Source organism: Cricetulus griseus (assembly GCF_003668045.3).
Source record: "Cricetulus griseus strain 17A/GY chromosome 1 unlocalized genomic scaffold, alternate assembly CriGri-PICRH-1.0 chr1_0, whole genome shotgun sequence".
Taxonomy (NCBI): Eukaryota; Metazoa; Chordata; class Mammalia; order Rodentia; family Cricetidae; genus Cricetulus; species Cricetulus griseus.
In genome coordinates, this window is record NW_023276806.1 from 198,517,918 (window position 1) to 198,532,393 (window position 14,476).

General features: G+C 46.1%; 1 protein-coding gene across 2 annotated transcripts; it reads right to left on the reverse strand.

The window, feature by feature from the left end:
• Positions 1–869: 869 nt before the first annotated feature.
• On the reverse strand, positions 870–10,966 carry Fam71f2 (family with sequence similarity 71 member F2). Of its 2 annotated transcripts, XM_027391337.2 has the most exons (5): positions 10,134–10,966; positions 7,483–7,692; positions 6,065–6,314; positions 4,655–4,773; positions 870–1,888 (listed from the first exon to the last, which is right to left on the reverse strand). In XM_027391337.2, the coding sequence occupies exons 1-5, from the start codon at positions 10,283–10,285 to the stop codon at positions 1,699–1,701; spliced, it is 921 nt and encodes a 306-aa protein (XP_027247138.1). In that variant the 5' UTR covers positions 10,286–10,966; the 3' UTR covers positions 870–1,698. The 2 variants fall into 2 exon arrangements, with proteins under 2 accessions (XP_027247138.1, XP_027247137.1); XM_027391336.2 differs by lacking the exon at positions 10,134–10,966 and having other exon boundaries at positions 7,483–7,849.
• Between the last annotated feature and the right edge of the window lie 3,510 nt (positions 10,967–14,476).

A 14,476-nucleotide genomic window follows, 5' to 3' on the forward strand; every position in this document is an offset into this window, starting at 1 on the left:
AAAAAAATGCACCGTAGGCCCATCTGATGGAGGCATTGTCTTGGCTTGTGTCAAGTTGACAAGAAACTGACTGGCTCAATGTCCAAAGGAAATTTGGTTTGCTTGTGTTTTCCATGGAGGGAGGAAGAAAGCCACAGACTTTAGAAATCATCTCAATATCTGGTATAATCCAATCTTGCCATGATTTACTCCTCAGATTAACCGAGCCTTTCCAGGAAGGGGGCAACCATGTTTTTCCTCCTGGCATCACACAAGACATAAGATACAAGCAGGCAGGTCCTCTAACTTTTATTTAGGGACTGAGTGGTATCAATGTCAATATTAATGTCCTTCCTTTGTCTTTAAGACAGAGTTCAGTAGCTGCCCCAAGCTGTCTCCAAGGACAGGAAACTTGTCCTTTTCTCTTGTGTTCTCTCTTATGAGCTCAACATCACACACCAAGCAGGGCAACAAACAGGCGTCATAAATGCTTATTTGATGTTTTTCTGTTGGCTTAGCAACTGCATATGAATCTACTGATATTTTAATTATTGTCTGCATCCCATGACCCCGAATTCAGCACCTGGCCCAGATCGGCCACAGCCACTATGTGTAAGTTTATACTGTCAATATTGCTCTATTTATCAACAAAGACTTAGAAGTCAGATGTTGGGGTGAAAACCTGCTAGATCAGAGAAGCCAAGAAGCAACCAGCTGACCTTGCTTTTTGGCCAGAGATGCAGCAAGGAACGAATCTCTTCCCTTGTTACATAGCTAAAAGGAAGCTAAAATTCTAATCCCTGCCCTTTCCTTCCTGTGTTTCTTCTCTATCCAAATCACTTGCTTCTCTATGGCTAATCCCAGTCAGAGCTAGTCACTGGCTCTGCCCCTTGATTCAAGGTAAACTTTATTGATGTCTGGAATGTTACAGTGTGATCAAAATATCTCACAAAACTTACTGAAAATTATGGTGGTATATTCCCGGTAAATAGTTCTAATTGTCCAGGAGGTGGGATCAGCTTTGATGATCTCCTACACAATTAGGGATATTTGCTCAGAAACCTGCAAGATACAAGGTCTCCCAGATTTCTTTCACTAGGAGGGAGCAGTTGAGGCAGTCAGAACTTCTTTGATAGGGAGTCACCACCTCTCTTACCAGAAGCCATGTTTCCAATAGTAACCCACTTGTTCATGGCCAAGGGCATGCTGTTGGGCTTTTACCCTAACACAGGGAGTTGAGAGATGAACCCCCTGGAATTCTTACTTGAAATGCATGAGGCTATCTCCTAGCCGGTTGTCATCATGCTCAGGATTTCTGTATACCAAAGTCCTGTCTCTGCCTCCCACCGTCTCTTTGACAAAGGAAGTGAGAGCTCTCTCTGGAGGCCTTCTCCTTTGCACTGGATGTCTCGGCTTGGCTTAGACGCTTGGATTTTCAACTGGGCAGGCGATATCTTCCTTCAGGTTTGTTTTTCTGAGGAGTGAGTGGCGATTTCCAGCCAGCCCTTAGCCAGCTGTCCAGAGGCCCTCTTCCCTCCTCCCCCAAACACAACCTGCAACAACAAGCACTCCGTTGGAGGTTTATTGGTGGAAGTAGAGGAGCATCTTGGCATAAGCACCATCTCTTCTCTCCCATGGTTACTTGGCCCACCGTGGGAAGCAGCATTATATGAGGCAGAGCAAATAGGAGACAGGGCTGACACCCATACTGGCTAGGTGTTAGGGTCCCAAAAGGTTCTCTCCTAGGGAGCTTGCTACAGGAACCTGGAGGAAGTTCTCATTTGGGTCCTCTTGTTCCCAGAGGCTGTGGGTCAAAGTAGCTCTCATGGGCATATTAGTTGACGATGCCATCAGTGGGGGTGTCTTGCAGCTGTTGGATTTGTCTTTTACTGGGGTAGTATCAGTGTGTCTGTGGGAGTCCAAAGATTCCCAGGTCATAGAAAGCAACGGAAAAGAAAGAAAACATGGTTAGACTCCACTTAAGGGCTCCAAAAATGGCCCAGCAATTGAGAACACTTGCTACTCTTCCAGAGGACCCAAGCTTGGTTCTAGGACCTATTTGGCATCTTACAATTGTCTATGACTCCACTTCTAGGGGATCTGATGTCCTCTCCTGGTCCCCACAGGAACCACAGGCAAAAAAAAAAAAAACCCATACACATTAAAAAAAAAAAATCAGGCTGGAGAGATGGCTCAGAGGTTAAGAGCACTGACTGTTTTTCCAGAGGTCCTGAGTTCAATTCCCAGAAACCACATGGTGGCTCACAACTCTCTATAATGAGATCTGATTCCCATCTGGTTTCCTCTTCTGGCTTGCAGGCATACATGTAGGCAGAACACTACCTACATGTTTTTTTAAAAAATCTGCTTAAACAAACTATTTTTTAAAGGCTGAAGAAAGATTCACTAGTTAAGAACACATACTTCTCTGCCAGAGGCCAGCCCAAGTTACACAGTGAGTTTTTGTCTCAGAAAAAAGAAAAACAAAAACAAACCATGTAGAACCTGATGGTGCATGACTTTAATCTCAGCATTGAAGAGGCAGAGGCAAGCAGATCTTTGTGAGTTCAAAGCTAACCTGGTCTAAAAAGAGTCTCAACCCAGCCAAGAGCTAAACAGTGAGACACTGTCTCAAAACCAAAACCAACAAACAAAAGTCCAAAACAATTAACAGGAGTCTGTTAATCCTGTACTTGGAAAGTGGAGGGGGGAGAGATCAGTAGTTCAAGGTCATCTCCTGTCTTAAAAAAGACAAGAAAACAAAGCTACAAACTACAAAATAACCCATGAAAACTCCCAAGGAGAAAAAAAGCAACTTAAATCATTAGGAAATGGAAAAAGAAGTTGATGACCCCGCCTCTCACTAGGAAAAATAATGAAATATTTTTATGATCTCCAGGTTTTGGTGGCACATGCCTTTAATCCCAGCACTCAGAAGGCAGAGGCAGGTGGATCTCTGTGAGTTCAAGGTCAGCCTGGTCTCCAGAGCGAGTGCCAGGATAGACTCCAAAGCTACACAGAGAAACCATGTCTCTAAAAACAAAACAAACAAACAAAAAACCAAAAAAACAAAAAAAAGAAATATTTTTATGATCTTATGTGTGGGTATTTTGTTTTCATGTATGTCTGTTCCCTGCTTGTGTGCCTGGTGCCAGAGGAGGCCAGAAGAGAGCACTGGAGCCCTTGAAACTAGAGTTACAGACAGTTGTGAGCTACCATGTGGGTGCTGGGAATTGAACCTGAATCTTTAGGAAGAGCAATCAGTGTTCTTAACCAATGAGCCATCTTTGTAGCTCCAGAGAAAGGAAAATTTTTGGAGGCTGAGGCAGGAGGATTACAGAAAGTTCAAGTCAAGTTCAAGCGTGAAACCCTGAGTCAAACAAAATACAGCAGGGGCCAGCCCTGGGGGTGTAGCTCAATGGATAGTCTTTGGCTAGCATGCATGAAACCCTGGGTTCTAACCTAGCCCTTGAGAGGTGGAGGTGGGAGGATGAGGGGTTTGAGGTCACCCTTAGCGATACAGTGCATTTGAGGTCATCCAGGATGACAAGAAGCTCTTGGGGAAAAGGAGGGAGGAGGAGAGGACAGGAGAGGGACAAGGCTGAGGGTCTCAAGAAGGTATGTATGATCAGGCCCCGGGCATTTTAACTTCAAAAGTGAGGCTGTTTTGCGATCTGAAAGGATCAGCTTTTTTATTCTAAAGGGTGCCATGTCCTATAGGGACTGTCCAGAGAGGCAGCTTTTAAATCAAGACAACAACAACAACAAAAAACTCCTCCTGCTGGAAAAAAAAATTAAGAAAACAATTATGTTGATGGCAGCATATGCCTTATACTTGCCCTGCACCTGGGGGTTCAGTCTGTGACTGCTTGTAAGGGAATTAGTTGAAACTTGAAGTTAGGAGTTGTCTTTGGTCAGTGTTCCTTTTATACAAGAGGTAGAGAAGACAAAGCAGAGGCTCACCCAAGAGGCCATTGTGAGCTGGGATTATCCAGTCAGTAGCTAACTGACGTTTTTGTTGCTGTTTGGTTGGTGTTTGTTTGTTTGTTTGTTTGAGACAAGGGTTCTCTGTGTAGCTTTGGAGGCTGTCCTGGCACTCACTCTATAGACCAGGCTGACCTGGAACTCACAGAGATCATCTTGCCTCTGCCTCCTAAGCACTGGGATTAAAGGGATGCACCACCACCACCCAGCTGCTGATTTATTTCCTAACTCAACATTTCTTTGAGTTAATTTACCCTTTTTTAATTCTTTTTATTGTGTATCTGCCATTTGAAAAACAGCGCAATTATCTATGGAATGAACATTCAGATGTCTGAACACCACAGAACCTGTTTTCAAGCATAAGCTTACAACCAAGTTCAGGGACGAAGTCATGTGGCTGGCTATCTAGAATAAAAAGAACTAGAAGCCGGGGTTGGTGGCACACACCTTTAATCCCAGCACTAGGGAGGCAGAGGCAGGTGGATCTCTGTGCGTTCCAGACCAGCCTGGTCTACAAGAGCTAGTTCCAGGACAGCCTCCAAAGCCACAGAGAAACCCTATCTCAAAAAAAAAAAAAAAAAAAAAAAAAAAGAAAAGAAAAAAGAACTAGAGCTGGCTGGATAGAAGGTGTCATAGCCCCATGAAAACAGGCTGGGGCGAGGGATACTGGAGCTGACAACAGAGAACTCACCCGTCTCCTGTGAGCTGGTGTCTTTTTGAGAATCCTAAGAGACTGTCACTGGCCCGCTCAGCTGCCAGCAGCATTATGGTCTCGCTGGCCTGGGAGGATGACGGCAGGCTGCTTTCAGGCTGTATGGGGAAATACAAGTCAGAAGGCTCTGCTGCTAACGGAGCATCCGGGCTCTCCCTGGCAAGGCTTGAAGCAAACTGTGGACTGATTTCAGTTTCACAGAACAGGCCTAAGGACATTAAATCACAATACTGCTGGGGCAGTGATGGGAGCCTCTGGCAACAGCACACCTTCTCTGATGTACTATGGAGGCTATGCTCTCCAGAGGGCCATAAATGGACCCTAGAGCAGCTGGTCTCTAAAAGCAGTGATTACCAAAACACACACCTTCATGAATTCAGGAAAAGATTTCAGTTTTAAGATCTCACATTTGGAGCAATCATCTACCAAGCTTTCTGCCTGTACTTCTGCACTGGGCAGGTCTGGGAAGACCTCATGCCCCAGGGGAGCTCGGCATAGTGGTGTGTGCTTGCAAGCCCAGCATTGGAGAGGCTAAGAAGGCAGGGGGCGAGCTGAAAACATGAGGGCAACCTGGGGTACATTTTGAATTCCAGCCCAGTCTAAGCTACCGAGGGAGGCCTGTGTCAGCAGTAGCGCACACATACACAGAATAAATAAATAAATAAATAAATAAATAAATAAATGGTAAATATAAAGACAATAGCTCAATGATAGAGCAGATAGAACACTGGTCTAGCATGGCGCATGCTGGAGACCCTGCTTCTACCCACAAGATGAGGAGAAGTTGTGGGAGCTGAAGCAGGAAGATCCTGTGTTTGAGGCCAGCCTGGGCTATGTAGTGGGATCCCATCTTCACAAAGATGCAAAAAGGATAAGTCTATATATGTAACTATGTTCAAATTCACCAAAAATTAGAGACGCCCTTTACCTCTCTCTCATATTAAGAGTCATTCAAATGTATCCCACGGTGGTAAGGCAATGAGGGGAAGTGCCCATGATAGAATATAATTTTTAAAAATATCGGCAACATTGTTTTCAGTAACATACATTCATACTTGTCCCTAATATCCATGGGGATTGGTTCCAGGATCTACCGACTAATACCAAAATCCACCATACTCAAGTTCCTTATTCAAAAGGTATAGCTTTTGAGCGTGCCTCACCTAACACAATATTAGGCAAAAAGCTGCTCCACTGTATTAGTCAGGGAACAATATTTCTGAACCAAGGTGTTGAGTGAATTCATGGATGAGGGACCTGCCTGTATGAAAGGCCAAGTGTCCGTTTGCATGTGTGAACACTCTGTGTGTATGAGTATGTACACATCTGTGTATTTCTCTGCAGACACTGGGGGTGGAGGTGGGGTGGGGGTGGGTCATCCCTACTTACTGTTATTTCAGTGGAGGAGTTGGGTATCTTGGGCACCAGGCAGTGTGTGAACTGGATCCTCGGGTCTTTGGTGGTGATAGACAGACCTTTCTGCAAAATTTTCACCAGGCGGATCCAGAACTGAAACACAGCCTGTGGATGTTTCTCGTGGAGCCTCAGGTAGTAGATCTTCTCAGTCACCGTCCTAACCCGAAGGATGCGTTGGGCCCGGTCATAGATTTGCAGCTCCACATACTTCAGGGGCAGGATCCTGTGCACAATTGGGGGATTTGTGTGTTGGTGCCCAGAGGGTGCTGGCAGGAGAGAGCTCCTGCTCTGAGGGTGGGAACTGATTCCCCTCTGATTATTTGCAGGATCTTTGTTCCTTAGTAAAGACTTGCATGGTGGTGTATACCTAAATCCTAACACTTGGGAACTGAGAGCCTGAGCTACATAACCTTGTCTCAAAAAATATTAAACAAAAATAGTCTGCCCACATCAATCACCACTATTGCTATTGTGCATAATATCTCAAGTCTCATAAACCCCTCGAAGAGGGAAAGGTAAATATTATTAATTATGCATTTCAGACTTTGTAACAGAGGCTTGGGGAAGTTGGTGAGTTAATGGGGAGATGGCAGAGTAGACGAAAGCACTTGTGCAAGCATGACAACCTGAGTTTGAATCCCCAGCACTCATGTTTGAAAAGAGAAAAGCCAGGCATTGTCACACTGGCCTATAACCTCAGGGCTAAATGCCGAAGCGGGTAGATCCTGGGAGCTCAGTGCCAGCCAGCCTAGCCAAGCCGGTGAGATAGTTTCATGGATTACGGCATAATATGACAGAGTGGGACATCCAACATGTTCTCTGGCCTTGCACTCTGACAGGAACACACGCACACACGCATGCATGCATGCAGTAGGAGAGAAGCAACTTCTAAAAGTTAACACACACACACAGAGAGAGAGAGAGAGAGAGAGAGAGAGAGAGAGAGAGAGAAAGAGAGAGAGAGAGAGGAAAGAAAAAGAAAAAACAGTAAACATTTAATTAGCCCTAGTCTTCAAAAAGAAAATCTCCATATTCTCTTTGAAAATCCCCCACACATATACTGACAAAATACAAGGAAGCCAAGACTGGCATTCTGTGAATTCTAGGACAGCCTGGTCTATATAATGGATCCAGGCAACCCAGGGTTATCTAGAGAGACCATCACAAAGATCCACAGACACTGAGCTGGAGACAGGAACTGTGCTGCACCCTGCTCTGAAGCACTTGTTGCAAAAGACACGAAGTAAACATGCATCAAGTCAACAGGTGGATGAACTCTGCAGTGCTTACGAAGAACCAGTATTGCCCTTTCTTCTGATCTGAAGCCCACCTGTACAGTACACATATACCTGTCAATCATCCCACAGCCCCCTCCCACCGCCAGCCTTTACCTGCTAAGAGTGATGACAGGGGCACCAGGTGTGCTACTGGTGGAAAATGGACCATGAGGCCAGGTGACGTTGGCCATGAGGAGGACATTGGGGAGTGGCAAGGAGGGCACTGAAGAGGTTACCCCAAGGATCATAGTGGCAGATCTTTCATAGGCATCCATCCAGTTTCCTTGCTTAGTGACCTGGAAACCAACCCCAGACACATGGGTCAGAAAGAGAGAGCAGATGTATGGAAGGATACAGCTACCAAACAGGGTGACTTCAGCTTGGTGAGCTAGACCATTACCTGCTACTATTACCCTACATAGTCTGTGGACAACAGCAACCCTGTGTAGTACTGCTTTCCATAGAGAAACACATCTAACTTTGAAAAGATACACCAGTCACTCAGGCAGGAGAATGAGGATTTCAAGGTCACTCTTGGTTTCATATGAGTTAAAAGGCAGCCTGAGCTACATGAGACCCTGTCTCAAAACAACAAACAAACAAACAAAAACCAGAGAGATGCTTGTAAGAACAAAAGTTGAGTGGCATTGGAAATTTTACACTTCCCTCCCTGGGTCAGAGAAACCAGCACAGCTTTCTAATGGCCTGGAAGGGAAGACAGTTCTACAAGAGGAAGAGAGTAGATTGGAAAGACCCAGAAAGCTCAAGTGGAGGGAGGCTGGGAGCTTCCCTCAGATAAGAGAGGGCAGCTTGTTGCAGGGTCTCAAACATCACCAGGACCCCTTCTGCATCCCAAAGTACCTGGGGACAGTGGCAGGGCAGGGACAGTGGATGTCCAGCACAGGGGCATTGTCTCTGCTCACACCAGAAATGCACTAGAGCTGTGACCATCAAGGAGCCATAGATAACATGTAGAGATGTCTGTGTTACCAAAGACCAGTGTTCTCCCAGTGTTCTAGACTCTGACAACTGTGCATCCCATGTGGGAACTGGGGACAAGGGGAAACCCCAAGGAGGACTGAAATTGACTCCTACCAGTCTGACTAAATAATGCCTCAAGAAAAATTCTGGCCAGGCAGTGGTGGTACATGCCTTTAATCCCAGCACATGGGAGGCAGACGCAGGAGGATCTCTGTGAGCTTAAGACCAGCCTGGTCTACAGAGCAAGTTCCAGGTCAGCCAGGATTTATGCAGAGAAATAAATCTCCATCTCGAAAACACAACAAAAAATCTGACTGGGGGAGAGAAAAAGAAGTGACATTTCTTAGAGTCCATGCTATGAAATAGAATCTGTAGTCCCCACAAAACAGAGTTCAGTATCCACTGAGAGTAAGTGGTCAATACATGCTGGGAACTAGTCCCACTTTGGGATGGCCATAGGGTGGCAGTGACATAGAGAACAGGAGAGAAAGAGAGGAAGAAGTGGGCTTCTCTTGGGTCCCATTGAGCCCATCCAAGGAATCTCAACAGCATCAATGTTAGCTCATACAGAACAAAATAAGGAAACAGATCCCCTGCCAAGATAACACACTTGAAGACGGATGGCTAGAAATTCAAATGGTCTGGATTCCACGTTACTGCTCCCTCCCCCCGGGCTTGCTAGCTCATCCCCCCAGGAACATGGGTGTCTACGTGGGGCGGCACAAGAAAATGGAGTATCAGGAACCTTTTTCCAAACTGAGACCATGGAGGGAAGTAGCTCATTGCAGTGAGAGACTCAAATTTAATCCCTAGACGCACCTGGAGAGGTTCCCACCATGTCCCCTAGAGCTCCCCAGCTCGGCTCTTTCCCACTTCCAACCAGACTCTCCACCTTAACCTGGGTGCTTTCCAGTCCCTCTGCCTGCTCTTACCTAAACTTCAGCAATACCAACAAAGAGTGGATGAGGGGACCCTGCTGTCTGGCAGACCGTTCTCAACTGCCAAAGTCCAGCGAGCATGCCCTGGGTGTCTGTAATCATGCATTGCTGGTCCAAGTGGTCTTGGATAGAGCTTGCTTAGACAGTGACCAGTGATTATGGTTGAATGGATCTGCTGGTACACCATGAGGCTCCTTTCAGGGCTAAAGAAACAGCTCGGCCATTAAGAGAGTTTACTGCTCTTACAGAGGACCTGGAGCTCAGTTCCCAGCAACCCTATCAGGCAGTTTACAATCATCTGTAACTCCAGCTCCAGGGGATCTGATGCCACCTTCTGACCTCCAGGGCATTGTACTCATGTGCACAGATACACATGATTAAAATTTAAATAAATAAATCTTTCCCCCCAAAAATGTCCCACAATGTTTTAAAAGCTGCTTAAATTGGGTATGTTGACACACACCTTTTAATTCCAGCACTCAGGAGGCAGAGGATGGAAGCTCTCTAAGAGTTTGAGGCCAGTGTGGTCTTCATAGCTCTTGGACAGCTAAGGCTACACAGTGAGACCCTGTCTCAAAACAAATAAACAACAACCAAAAAAAAAAAACCCAAAACAAACAAATAAACAACCTCATTTCTTGTACCAGAACTACTTAACTCTTTGCAAGTAGTCAGCAGGGAATTCCCTCACACAAAGGGAAGTGACCTTGGAACCTAAACCCTCTGGTTTCCTCTGGCTTTGGGGCCTCCCCCACCCTCAGGACTTCCGGTATCGTCTTCTAACTAACCCGTGGGAGCAGGCCGTGGAAAGGGGGCCACTCTCATCCCTGAGATGCAGGAGGTACCTGGATAAAGGTGCTCTCAAACACCACCGAGTCAGAGAACAAGTTGAATTCTGGAGAATGAATTAGTTGACAAAGAAGGCCATCTTCTACTCCCAGTTCCACTCCAGGGCCCGGGTCCCTGACGGCAGAAGGGAGGCCCCTAATTTTACTCATTGGTTTTTAAAAAGAATGGGCTGGGGAACATCTCTGGGGCTCCACACAGACCCAGCCCAACTCCAAGGTGTTGGTGGGACCACTGCTCCCCCCCACCTCCCCAGCTCCAGTTCCCTGCTCTGCTGGCTTATGGTTGACCATGTCTACCAGAGCAGGGAGGGCCTGTCAGCTCACAATGGCAGCAGTGACATCAAGGAATGTAATGGCTAACAACAGGAAAGGGAGAAGAGGCCCAGAAGAGGAAGCATAGGGCTGTGTGTTGACTGCAATCCTGCAGTAAAATCCCAGATTCTAAACCTTTGCCCTTACCCCAAGCAGAGGGAGAATGACCTTCCCAAGAGTTTGCCAAGACGGTGAGCTGGCCAGGCAAACTAGGAAAAGGTCTCTAGGAAAATCACAGGCTTTGATCTTCTCTCATCACTGGAAGCCACACACAAAAGCTCTTTGTAAGTTCAAATTGTTTACCTAAAGTCAGGCATTGGGGACCTGCTGGATGGCTCAGCAGCTAAAAGGGCTTTTGCCAAGCTTAAGGGTCAGCATTTGATCCCTGAGATCCTAGTGATAGAAAGAACTGATTCAATCAAGTTGTCAGATCTCTACATGCAGTTTCATATAGGTGTTTTTCTCTCTCCTCTCTCCCTTTCCTTCTCATGCATGTGCACGCGAACACACCCACACAAAACACACACACACACACACTAAAAAATAAAGTCGGGCCGGGCATTGGTGGCGCCCGCCTTTAATCCCAGCACTCGGGAGGCAGAGGCAGGTGGATCTCTGTGAGTTCGAGGCCAGCCTGGTCTCCAGAGTGAGTGCCAGGATAGGCTCCAAAGCTACACAGAGAAACCCTGTCTCAAAAAACAAAAACAAATAAACAAACAAACAAAAAATAAAGTCAGACTCTGACCTGATAGGGAGAAAAGAAGGGTGGGGAAAAGGGAATTTTTTCTACCTCATCTTTTTGGGAAAATGAAATTTAAAATAATAATAATAACTAGGTTGTTATTTGTTTATAAAGAGTGAACTAAGAAGAAGCAATGACTTGGCGGCATGTCCATTGAAGCCAGCTCAAAGTGGGCCGCCAAAAGAGCTGGGTGGGAGGAAATGTGCCCCTATAGAGTCAGGTACTTGGGAGGCTAAGGCAGGAGGATTGCTTGAACCCAGGAGTTTGAGGCCAGTTTAAATCTCATTTAGAAAAGCTTAATGAAAAAATACATTATTGAGACAGGGTCTCACTATAGCCCTGGCTGCTCTAGAATTGAGTATACTGGGACTAAATGCATGTGTAAACACCCCCATCCCCCGGCTCTGTGTGTGTTCTTTTTTTGTTTGTTTGTTTTTGTTTTTTGAGACAGGGTTTCTTCTGTGTAGCTTTGGAGCCTGTCCTGGAACTCACTGGCCTCAACCTCACAGAGATCCACCTGCCTCTGCCTCCCGAGTTCTGGGAATAAAGGCATGCACCACCAATGTCCCCTTCTCTCTCTCTCTCTCTCTCTCTCTCTCTCTCTCTCTCTTCTCTCTCTTCTCTCTCTCTCTCGTGTGTGTGTGTGTGTGTGTGTGTGTGTATGTGTGTGTATGTGTGTGTGTGTGTGTGTGTGTGTGTGTGTCTGTCTGTCTGTCTGTCTGTCTGTCTGTCTGTCTGTCTCTGTGTGTGTAGCCATGCACATGGCATCTGTGGAGCTCAGAAGACAGCCCTCATTATTGGTCCTTACCCTTTCATCTTGAGACCAGGTCTCTCTGCACTGTGTACCGCAGGTTAGGTAGGCCAGTAAGCTTCTTTCAGTTCTCCTGGGCCTTGGGAATCACAGAAACACCTACTGCTTTTTATGTGCTTTTATGTGTGTTCTGGGATCAGAATTTAGGTGGTCTTACTTGCCAGGTAAAGAGCCTTTCCCCACTAAGCCACTCCCCAGCCCCCAGAGCTTATCTGAACTGTCTGTTCACAGGCTAGCCTTATGCTATTCTAAATGTTGAAGTGTTACGGCACTGATTAGATTAATTTGAAGATAATTTTGTTCTCTCTTCCTTCTCCCTGCCACCCCCACCCTCTCTTTCTATTGTAGAAGGTGCAATAGTCCCTTCTTCCTCAGCATCCACTAGATGGCGATAGAGTTCAGGCCTCCAGTTAACATTTAAAACTTGGAAGTTGAAGTTTTCTAAATGTGCTGTGCCTTGGCTCATAGCCACATCTTTGCTCACGTGTTCCCACCCCTGACTGATACGTTATTTCCAAACTCAGCAGGCCCCCAAATCTCTTCATTTTAGCTGGTCCAAGTGCATGCTTGGCAGAGGCAAGGGCCTACGTTGTTATCTATATAGACAAGGCTGCATTGTAAGATGGTCCTCTGACAGCTACACAAGGCATGTGCATGCCACACCCCACACAAGAACACACACACAGAGATACACTTACTTATCACACACATGAAACTACAGGGGGAAAAATCAGAACAGGCTCTTCATTAACACCCACCTCCAAATAGCTTCCTGTCTCTCTGTCCTATATAAATATTTCTGTCACAGAATCATTCAGAGTTTTTTTAAAACCTTCTTTCCCCTCTAATATCTTATGCATTATTGGAGGAGGTCCGTGAGGATGGGGTCAGAATTCTGTAGGTTGTGTGTGCAATGCACTGGTCCACCTAGGCTGCCACATTGCAGTAGCAATGCCGCCCCTACCTCTCATTCTCTACAGCTTTGCACAATAAAGGTTGATTTCCCGCTGGGCATTGGTGGTGCATGCCTTTAATCCCAGCACTCGGGAGGCAGAGGCAGGAGGATCTCTGTGAGTTAGGGCCAGCCTGGTCTCCGGAGTGAATGCCAGGATAGGCTCCAAAGCTACACAGAGAAACCCTGTCTCGAAAAAACCAAAAATAAAAATAAAAATAAAAATAAAGGTTGATTTCCCTTTGTTCAGGGCTCAGCTGAGACTCTTCTCTGTGGCATCTTCACTCCAGGGTTGACACCAATGGAGAAGTTCCATACAGATCAATTCTATTTCCTGAAGCATGTGGGGGCAGAGCTTCCACTATGTGAATCAGCCCTTCCATGTTCTAGTGTAGAGCAGGTGTGTTACTTCTGCTCAATATTATAGGTGTGCTACTTCTACACAGAACTAATTGAGCATAATTATTTACATGGCCTCATTGAACCACAAGGGGTCAGCAGTGAGCTTCTAGCCAGGAGTGGGCAGCATTGACCTATAATCCCAGTGCAAGAGGCTGAGGCAAGATTGCTGCGTTTGAGTCCGTTCTGGACCCCCCAGTGAGACTCTGTCTCCAAACAAACAAAGGAATGCAGGACTATTTGGAGAAGACTATAACCGCTAGTGGCTTTCCTGATAGATAATTACTCAACTTAACATCTCTTCTTCCGGTAGGACACCCTTCCTTTATTTTCCCTCAAAGGAGAAAACTTAAAATTCCATTACCCACCACGTCAAGTTCAAAGTTTGTCAAGTTCAAACTTAACAAGCTCTGGGTGAGGTACAAGTTTCTCTAGCAGTGTGGCCAAGATTATATATATATTGCCATGCTTCTACACATCTAACACGTGGTAACGGGAGGCCAGGTGAACAGCAGTCTGCAGATAAGGAGGGGGAGGGGGAGGTGAGGCAGAGAGCCTGACCATTGTGTGATGGTGGATTTAAATTAGTCCACCAAGATAAGTGATACATAGGTATTAGGGAAGCACAAAAATAATAGTAAATAACCACCGTGGTCTTTCTGCTCCAGAAGATGCAGTCTTTGCCCTTCCGGGATGCTCTCACCACAACACAAGAGAGCAAGCCTATACTTTATACGGGGGGGGGTCAACTCTGCACACCTGAAGCCACGCCCACAGGGTATGGCCACCATGGAAAGTTCACTGGCAAAGCAAGTCGCCACTACAATTGGGGAGTACCAACCAGCAGGAGTGGTGTGGGCGCCTTCCCTTGGAGCAAGGGGGTGCATTGTTTAGGTAACTGTTCCCTTTTGAGAACTCAAGACTTGCTACAATATAACCTATTATGTCCTTGACTGATAAGATGCAATTAGCTGGGCATCATAGTACTTACCTGTTATCCAACCAATTAGGAGACTAAAGCAGGAGGAGGGTTGCCAAGAGTTCAAAGTCAGCACAGACTATATAGCAAAACCTGTCTCTAAATTAAGGTGCATGTGTGCACACCAAGCCAACAACTAGATATGT